The 10,588-nt window shown below is 40.4% G+C and overlaps 1 protein-coding gene across 1 annotated transcript; it reads left to right on the top strand.

Annotated features, from left to right (window-relative positions):
- Positions 1-366: 366 nt before the first annotated feature.
- On the top strand, positions 367-2,561 carry UBQLN2 (ubiquilin 2). The gene has a single exon (XM_036017169.1). The coding sequence runs from the start codon at positions 675-677 to the stop codon at positions 2,547-2,549; it is 1,875 nt and encodes a 624-aa protein (XP_035873062.1). The 5' UTR covers positions 367-674; the 3' UTR covers positions 2,550-2,561.
- Positions 2,562-10,588: the final 8,027 nt, after the last annotated feature.

A 10,588-nucleotide genomic window follows, 5' to 3' on the forward strand; every position in this document is an offset into this window, starting at 1 on the left:
CTTTATTTTTTATTTTTGTCTTTTACATGGGGTCAGTTTGATTCATCCTTTCATCTTTCACTGCTTTATGGATTTCAAATATATAAATACATATAACCCCCTCCCCATTGGTCTTTTAATGTCTTCTATAGAAGCTGGCTCCCTTTCTCTTTTCCCTCCCTCCTTCCCTCTCTTTTTTCTATTCTCTCGGTGTTTACTTCCCTCTCTGTTTCTCTCCCTCTCCCTCTCTTTTTTTTTTTTTAGTACAGAAGTTTTTTTTTATTTTCACTGAGTCGCAGCTATCATTCTGGGCCTGGCGCCGCGTCAGCAAAGGGGGGAGGGGCGGTGAGCGCGGCACTGGGGGAGGGGAAGGGGCGGGGAGGAACGAGGAGAGCGTCTGCGGGAGTTGCTGGGAGTGCGCGCGGTGGGATCACTCGGCGGTGGCGGTGGCTGTGGCGGTGGCGGAGGCCCAGAGTCCAGAACGCTGAGATCTCGGCCCGCGGCCTACACGGAGCCATCTCTCCACTGGAGGATCAGAAAACCGCAGTCTTCATTACAGAGGTACTGTGTTCCGCGCTCCCCGCCCGACCCGGCCCAGCCTGCTGCGGCGGCGTCTCCTTTTTCCTCCTTCCCTCGCTCTCTCTCTCGCCCGTCCGCCCGCGCCTTCCCTGTCTGCCTGCGTCACCGCGGCCGCCATGGCTGAGAACGGCGAGAGCAGCGGCCCCCCGCGCCCTTCCCGCGGCCCTGCTGCGGCCCAAGGCTCTGCGTCTGCCGAGGCCGAGCCTAAAATTATCAAAGTCACTGTCAAGACCCCCAAAGAGAAAGAGGAGTTCGCGGTGCCCGAGAATAGCTCAGTGCAGCAGTTTAAGGAAGCGATTTCAAAACGCTTCAAATCCCAAACAGATCAGCTAGTGCTGATTTTTGCCGGAAAAATCTTAAAAGATCAAGATACCTTGATCCAGCACGGCATTCATGATGGACTGACTGTTCACCTTGTCATCAAAAGCCAGAACCGACCTCAGGGCCAGACCACACAGCCCAGCACTGCCGCGGGAACTAATACTACTACCGCGTCGACTCCCAGGAGTAACTCCACACCTATTTCCACAAATAGCAACCCTTTTGGGTTGGGGAGCCTGGGAGGACTTGCAGGCCTTAGCAGCCTGGGTTTGAGCTCGACCAACTTCTCTGAGCTCCAGAACCAGATGCAGCAGCAGCTCCTGTCCAGCCCTGAGATGATGATCCAAATCATGGAAAATCCCTTTGTTCAGAGCATGCTTTCAAATCCCGATCTGATGAGGCAGCTCATTATGGCCAATCCACAAATGCAACAATTGATTCAGAGAAACCCAGAGATCAGTCACCTGCTCAACAACCCAGATATAATGAGGCAGACCCTCGAAATCGCCAGGAATCCAGCCATGATGCAAGAGATGATGAGAAATCAAGACCTGGCTCTCAGTAATCTCGAAAGCATCCCAGGTGGCTATAATGCCCTACGGCGCATGTACACTGACATTCAAGAACCTATGCTGAATGCTGCACAAGAGCAGTTTGGAGGTAATCCTTTTGCCTCCGTGGGGAGCAGTTCCTCCTCCGGGGAAGGTACGCAGCCTTCCCGCACCGAAAATCGAGATCCGCTACCCAATCCTTGGGCACCACCACCGGCTACTCAGAGTTCTGCACCCACCGGCACAACCACAAGCACTGGCAGTGGGTCTAGCAATAGCTCCAGTAGTGCTACTGGAAACACTGTGGCTGCAGCCAATTATGTTGCAAGCGTCTTCAGTACCCCAGGAATGCAGAGCTTGCTGCAACAGATAACTGAAAACCCCCAGCTGATTCAGAATATGCTGTCTGCGCCCTACATGAGAAGCATGATGCAGTCGCTGACCCAGAATCCAGATTTGGCTGCACAGATGATGCTGAATAGCCCGGTGTTTACTGCAAATCCTCAGCTGCAGGAGCAGATGCGTCCACAGCTCCCTGCTTTTGTGCAGCAGATGCAGAATCCAGACACGCTGTCAGCTATGTCAAACCCAAGAGCAATGCAGGCTTTGATGCAGATCCAGCAGGGGCTACAGACATTAGCCACTGAAGCGCCTGGCCTCATTCCAAGCTTCACTCCAGGTGTGGGGGTGGGGGTGCTGGGAACCGCAATAGGCCCTGTAGGCCCAGTCACACCCATAGGTCCCATAGGCCCCATTGTCCCGTTTACTCCCATAGGGCCCATTGGGCCCATAGGACCCACCGGCCCTGCAGGCCCACCTGGCTCTGCTGGTTCTGGCACCACTCCTGGGCCCACCATGTCTAGCTCTGCACCCAGTGAAACCACAAGCCCAACATCAGAATCTGGACCTAACCAGCAATTCATTCAGCAAATGGTGCAGGCTCTGGCTGGAGCAAATCCTCCACAGCTGCCAAATCCAGAAGTCAGATTTCAGCAGCAACTGGAACAGCTCAACGCAATGGGGTTCTTAAACCGTGAAGCAAACTTGCAGGCTCTAATAGCAACAGGAGGCGACATCAATGCAGCCATTGAGAGGCTGCTGGGCTCCCAGCCATCATAATTCATTTCTGTACCTTGAAAAAATGTATCTTATTTTTGATAATGGCTCAAATCTTTAAACACACAAACCATGCTTTACTTTCATTTTGGTTCTTTTAAATCTGTCTAGTTATAAGTCCAATATGATACATTTTTAGGTAGTGTCCATACCTACCTACTTCCTCCCTCCCTCTCCCTCCCTCCCTCCCTCCCTCCCTCCCTCCCTCCCTTCTTCCTCCTTCCTTCTCTCCTCTCCCTCTCTCTCTCTCCCCTCTCCCCGCCTCTCTCCCTTCTCCCTCTCCACTTCCATTTACTTGTCTGTTTTGAATGGTGGGAATCAATACTGTTTTACTGAAAAGTGTTGCATGCAAACACTTCTCTTTATTCTGCATTTATTGTGGTTTTTGGAAACAGGTATCAAACTTCACAGTTGGGTGAACAAGTTTTCTTCTACAAATGTCCAATTTGTTTGCATTTTAAACATTAGCCTATGATAGTAATTTAATGTAGAATGGAAATATTAAAACCAGAAGCAAATTATTTGAAGCGCTCTAATTTGTGGTACAATATTGCTTATTGTGACTTTGGCATGTATTTTTGCTAGCAAAATGCTGTAAGATTTATATCATTCGTTGATGTTTTTGCTATATTTGTATACAGTACAGTAAGCACAATTGGAACTGTACATCTAGAAATATTACAACAGAATTTTGAGCAGAATATGTTTAATCAAAATGAGAAAGAATATAAGAAATATTTCTGGAGCTAGGTATGTAACAATTTTGTAGAATCTTACAGCATCTTTGATCAACTTCTCAGTGAAAATGTTGGCTAGACAAGTTCCGTTAAATATAGTAGAAATGTTTATCCTGGTATTTCTAAGTATACATTTAATTGTATAGAAAACTTACTGTGTGAAATTGTGTCAACATTTGCCGATTGACTGTATATGACCTTAATCTTTGTGCAGCCTGAAGGATCAGTGTAGTAATGCCAGGAAAGTGCTTTTTACCTAAGATTTCCTTCTCAGCTTCTCTCATAAAGAAACCCTTATAATACACATTTTGATTTGTAATTGGAAATGTAACTTTCACTGAAAGTGTCATGTGATGTTTGCATTACTTTTAACTGCTATGTGTAAAGGAAACTGTATCTTTTGACTCTATCAGTTATTTCTCTTATGCACAGGGAAAAATGCATTAAAATGACTAAAAAAAATAAAAAAATAATAAAAATTGGATAAATGTTTTCCTTTTTGCCTTCTAGCACTAGGATAATGTTTAGAAGGATTGCTCTACCCCAGGATTATATAAATTTTATTGTATATTTCTCTAATTTTCATTGTTTTGCTAAAAGAATATTCCTTTGCTCTTCTGCAATCATTTTGATGTATAGATTTAGAATTCTGTTTTTTTCTACCCAAAAAGGTTAGCCAGTTGTTAGCCAGTATTTATCTCTTGTGCACCCCCATTTGAAATGTCATATATATTCATATAGGTGTGTGTATATATACACACACACACTTTATTTTGCATTTTTAATTCTCTTTAGTACCACTAAACATTGTAGCCTCAATATACCTGTTACTGAGTTAGAAGTATGGCTTCATTGCTGTTAGGACAAGTCCTCCTATTGATCTTTTTTATTTTTATTTTTCACAATTTTCTGATGATTCTGACATACTTATTTTACCAGGTGAATTTTACAGTTAATTGGCTTCCCCCAACAGTAAATTGGGAATTCGGTTAGGACTGTCTTAAATTGACATGATAGAACTACAGAATTGCATTGCTTTCCAGAAATGTGACATAATGCCTCATTTTATTTTAAAAAAATAATTTTAAAGGTTTTACTTATTTATTTATTTTTGACTGAGGGGAAGAGAGGGAGAGAAACATCAATGTGTGAATGCCTTTCGCACGCCCCCTACTGGGAATCTGGCCCACAACTCAGGCATGTGCCCTGACTGGGATTCAGCCGGCGACCCTTTGGTTTGTAGGCTGGCATTCTATCCACTGAGGCACGCCAGCCAGGGGATAATGCCTCATTTTTGAAAAAAGCTTTTTACATCCTTTAAGGGAGTTTTATTTATTAAAGTCCTGTACAATTTGTGATAAGTATATTCCTAGGTAATACATACAGGAAAAAAATACTGCAAATAGGACTTCATACTCAGTTATCTGTGTGGTCATTTTTGCTATATAGGGTAAGTATGTACATTCATAGAATGCTTTTAAATTGTCAATTTACTGAACTCTATTTTAGAGATATTCATTTGATGTTTTTGAGTTTTTCCTGGTGAGCAATCATATAAATAAGTTTAATATGTGCTTCTATTCAAGACTTACAATATAGTTTGACTGCATGGGTTAAACACTTCTAGAACAGTCTAAATAATCAAAGTGGCATTCTTGTTTTTTATTTGCACCAAACTATGTTTGCTACAACAATTCTAAATACCAGTTTCGAAAAAAAAATATTCCTCCGGGAAATTGTCAAATAAGTTTGCAAAATGCAGTATACTATAGCGCCTCTTGAGTCATAGTGCAGTAAATATTGACTAGTATTTTTAAAAGAAGTATATTCTTCAGTTTAAAGAATAAAAACTATTTGACTTTAATTCAGCACTTCTAAAACTTTATTTGAGTAAAGAACTACTTTTTTTTCTTTTAAACACACCTAATAACATTTGGCCTCAGTGTTCTTCAGAAAACCACATTAGGAAATGTGATTTATTATGTCACTGCTATATGATGCTGGGTGTTTGAGATAATTATAAAGACAAGGTCTGCCATAAATATTTAATAATTTTAATGAATGACATGGCTGATTTCATAGGGAAATATATACTAAAATAAGCCAGTGGCATAGAAAACAGCATTAAATCAGCAGCTACAGGAAATACTGGATGCTGTCTGAGGCCTGGCTCAGACAGTTTAGCAGGTAAATTTCTGAAACATTCGAGGAACACAGAATTCCTTAATTACTGTTGCCAAATTATATATCTATTTTTGATACATTTTATTTTGCCCCTGAGAAGATTCAAGGCTTTATTAACTTTATTGGGTGTTTTTTTTTCTTTTTAGTTTGTTTTTATAATTCATCCATGTATTCAACATTGAATCAAGAAGGGTATATTCTGACCTACCATCCCATTCTCCCAAGTAAAAGTGGGGCAGTTCTTACATGCTTTCACTGTTTACTTGGTTTTCATCCCCTCCCTAAGCTTACACTGGACTGCTGGGGGGTGTAAATGTATACTCCTGGCACTGTGATCCAGCAGGATGAAGTAGTGGGGAGGGAGCTACAGTCATGGGCAGCTCCAGCAGTTCACCTTAAGATGGCTTTTCTCATTTGCTCTTTTGGCCTCTACTTCAGATATGTCATAGGTATTGTATATACTCTCACTACTTGTGTGGGTGTGTGGTGGGGGAGGATTGGATAGACAACATTGAAACAAGCCCTCCTGGCTCATTAAAGAGGATTCATACCAGGTGGAGACCACCATGTTTATTGCAAAACCACCATCAGATACACTTACTTGCGCTCTTAGAGCTATCAGCCTGCTCCAGATTCTGTTGATCTGAAGTGTCAAAATAGTAGCAAATGGAGTAATTCTAGTCAGGGCCTTGCTCAGAGATTGGGTTTAAGGTGTCAGGAGAGCCATCTGGCCTGTGTCTCACATTCACTAAGGGACTCAAATTTAGAATTCTGACATTATACTCAAATGAATTGATTACTGCAGTCACAGAGCCAGACTGACTTGATAGAAAATGCTCATCGTACAACTTAACAAGCATAAAATTTTTTAAAGGTTTTATTTTTTATTTCTTTGTAGAGAGAGGAAGGGAGGAAGAAAGAGAGGGAGAGAAACATAAGTGTGTGGTTGTCTCTTGCATACCTCCAACTGAGGACCTGGCCTGCAACCCAGGCATGTGCCCTGACTGGGAATTGAATCAGTGACCCTTTGGTTCTTAGGCCGGTGCTCAATTCACTGAGCCACACCAACCAGGGCAATAAATGTAAAATTTTAAAGCTGTGTGGCAATTTTGATATTCCTAATTTGGCATTCTTTATTTAAAAATATACTAGGAAGCTTAAATAAAATGGAAGTTACTCAGGCTTCTGTCAACTTGTGAGACATTCTTATCCCAGTCTCTTCCACTGATAGCTCCTACCTAGAGACCGTATTTCATATTTATAATACACACACACACACACACACACACATATGATATCTTTGACAAACATGGCATTTATTTTTGGAGAGTATTATGCTGAATGAAATAAGCCAGTCAGAGAAGGACAAATACCATATGATTTCACTTACGTGTGGAATCTAATGAACAAAATAAACAAAATAGAAACAGACTCATAGATACGGAGAACAGACTGACAGCTGTTAGAGAGGAGGGGCTTGGGGAGCTGGGTGAAAAAGGTGAAGGGATTATGTAAAAAGAACGTCATAGATACAGTCCTTGCTTTTTTTAAACTAGAGGTTTACTGCCAGGATTTTCTTGATTTGTCAGTACAGCACAGTACTTCAGATTGGTGATATGCTTTAGTATGACCCCATCAACATCATGTTTTACAGAAATTCCTTGAGGGTTCTGATGCCTTCATTGTCTGTATAGGTGTTGCTCATTTTTTGTTTCCCTGTGATCATTTCTGTTGGTTCGTGGGAGAAAGGGAAGAATTGGGGACCTATTCTAATGCTATGATTTTCCTAGGAGTCTGTTAGGAGACCTAGAGAGAAAGCAATTTTTAAAAAATGGAAAGGAGAAACATGATTTGGAAGATGTCAGACAGGTGCCACCCCCAAAAGCAACTTCATCAGATGGTGTACGTGCTTACCTATTCTTTAGATACTTTAATGATAGGTAAAAACCCTCTGGCAAAAGCTGCTTTACACCAGTAAACTTAAAAGTTTGGGTAAACCACCCTCAAATAAGGGGTCGATTGCCCTGACATACAGGGGCAACATTATTATCAAATGGAAGTCTATTGAGGCATCTGAGTGCAGATTTGAGTTCCCTAAGAGTACTTTCAAAATCCAACTTCAGAACTTCTTGGCCCAATGTTTAGATTAGCAAATTTAAGGTAATTTCAAGAAAGATTGTATCATTCATTATTGAAAGAATTGTTGACGAGCATGAAAGAAAGTAAATGATGATTACTCTGCCCTAACATGGATTTCATAAGATTGTCTGTGTTAGATTGGGATAACAATAATAGCTAATGTATTCATGGTTATGTTCAATTTTCATAACAACCCTGTAAAATAGTACTATTGTTATCTTCCCCAGTTTGCATATGAGGAAATAAGCTAAAAGGGATTTAGTAATTTTGCAGGGTCACACTGCTATTAAGCAAGTCAAAATTGGAACTTCTGACATTCCAGAGTGTGCACTACAAACAATTCACTCTTCTGCTTCCCCTTAAGTCTATTAAATGATACTAGTCTCTCATAGAAGTTTAATAATAAAGTATATATGAGCTGGCCTCCTGGGTATTGTCAAGAAGACAGACACATTAGCTTTTGTTAAATAAATGCATCATTGCTGCTGTTTACCCTGAAACAGGTTGCATAAAAATGCATGATAGAAACAGTTCTGTTATAATCAATAACTGCAATTTGGGCTTTGCCTTTCTGACTTTTAAGTTGTGGCTAATCTTTGAAACTGCCCTTCAATACATCTGTTCACAGTGGCCTAATACATATGGTATGTCTCCAAATTGGTAATCACATGGGCCACTTGTGCTTCAGCTGCTCTGGGGGATGCCTGTCTGTTTGTTGAGCTGCCTCCCAGAGACCTCAGAAGGCAATAAACATTGTGAACCTCACCACAATGTTTATTGACAGCATTTGGCAGCTTCTCAAAATGTCCTTGAGAATAAAATGGAGTAATATGAGCTAGATGATAATGACAGGACAGTAAATGGATTAGTAATTTGAATCGACAGTGTTCGATGTTGTGTCAGTTCTAGCCCATTCAAGTTATTTATTTTTCAAGGACTAGCATGAAAACATAAAATACTTTACCTATACCATTGCAAATAGTGTAGTATTAGAAGATAGAGTAAATGCACTGGATGTCACTAGCAAGATCCAATGTCCTTACTAGGTTAAAGAGAAAAAATAGGCAAATCTAGCAGGATTAAAATGAAAAAAAAAATTCAAAACAACCTAGGCTTGGCCCCAGAACTTCCAGAAATTAATCCTGAACAAAGAGATGGGCCCAAGAGTATTTGTTGGATCATTTTTTTGATTTGGAATAGTATCCAAAAAACCTTTAATGTAGGAAAAATTATACAGTAAACTGTTAACAGTAAAAAAAATGAGTAAGATCAAATACAAAGTCCTTTACTTGTTTCAAAATTCAGTTACCAAAGGCAAGTGGTTATGTGGCTTAAAAATAGCATCTGTAAAGAAGATCCAGTTCTTTCAATTTACTCTTTTACATGAGTTTAACCATATGAGTTTATAAAGCACACACATGTAATGAAATCTTTGCCTCCATTAATAAAGGCTTGGTGTCCAGAACAAGGACATTCTTCATATAGTTTTATTTTGTACTTGATAATTTATCTTGGGAGATTTGTATCATTTCAGAGTGCCACAGTCAATATGGACACAAGAAACCTGGGAAGTGACCAAATGGTGACTCATTTACAAATAAACACAAAATTATGAAAAGGATACCTGAACGACAATAAAAGCTGCTACACCTATAGCCAGAATAATTAGGGGATTAAGAAAAGAATGCTTTAGTCTAAAGACTGGGGTTTGTGGATATTTTCTTCAAATAATTAAAGGCCTTGTCAGGTAGAAGAAGGGTAATATTTATCTGAGTAGCTCGAGAGGGCAGATTGATTCAGATTTTAACAAGAAGTCAATTTGGATTTACTGTTAGGAACTTTCTAGCAATTAATTGACTCTAACCCTCTTCATTGGAACTGTTTAAACAGAAGCACATTTGGCAGAAATGTTTAAGAATGGTTTTATGCATCAAGTATAACTTTGAATTAGAAGACTTTTGAAACTTCCTTCCAAAGCTGATAATTTTCCCATAGACTTTGCTACTCCTTACTGAAGTTGCATCATCTAGGATTAAAGTTGTTCCAGAATAAAGTCATGTTAAAGACTTCTATTTCCTAGTTTAATAAACAGCAACTCAGAAGTAGACTATACACCTGTGATGTAAAATCTAGCTAAATTCAATATTCATTTTATTTCTTGATGCTACAGATGGGAAAAACTCAAACTACAAGGTCTTAAACTGAATGTCACAGAGTGCTAAGAGCAGGAGTGTCAAACTCATTTTCACCGGGGTCCACATCAGCCTCACGGTTGCTTTCAAAGGGCCAAATGTAATTTTAGGACTGTATAAATGTAACTACTCCCTAACAGCTAAGCGAGAGCTAGGCGCTGCTGCAGGGTAGAAACAAGGTGCCAGGCCAGATAAAACAAGGTGGAGGGCTGGATTTGGCCCTCGGGCCTTGTGTTTGCCACCTGTGGCTAAGAGCTTGGGAAGAGGAAATAGAAGGTGTTGCCTGAGGTCAAAGGACTCTGGTTTGGGGTTTATGGTTACAGGGCTACCCTGACCTCCTATTTCTCTTGATAATATTTTCCTACCTTCTGTGTTTCCATAGTGGTGGTTAAAGTGGTGGAAGGAAGATGAAACTCAAGAGTGAAATGTGTAAGATATGATGACAGAGTACATATATATATATGGTGGGGCAAAAGTAGGTTTATAGTTGTGAGTATGCAAAACAGTTTATTCTTGTATTATGTTGTAATAGTTGTATTATTTTCCATAGGAACAACTATAAACCTACTTTGCTCCACCCTGTGTGTGTGTGTGTGTATTTTTAAAATACATGTTACAAAAGGGTTGTCCAGAAAAATTCCAGCCATTGTCAAAATGATGACGGTTTGCATGACATGGATGTAACCTGGCAACCAAGGAGAGTAGACTGGAATGTGCATGTGTGAAAAATTACAACTTCACTGTACTAGTTAGTGGGAGCTGTAGATGCTGTTGCATGAGCATGTGTACT

This window comes from Phyllostomus discolor, chromosome X (assembly GCF_004126475.2).
Source record: "Phyllostomus discolor isolate MPI-MPIP mPhyDis1 chromosome X, mPhyDis1.pri.v3, whole genome shotgun sequence".
NCBI lineage: Eukaryota > Metazoa > Chordata > Mammalia > Chiroptera > Phyllostomidae > Phyllostomus > Phyllostomus discolor.

Bases quoted from the DNA above. Each gene is read 5' to 3' on its own strand.
- UBQLN2 (XM_036017169.1), top strand. From the start codon at position 675: ATGGCTGAGAACGGCGAGAGCAGCGGCCCCCCGCGCCCTTCCCGCGGC.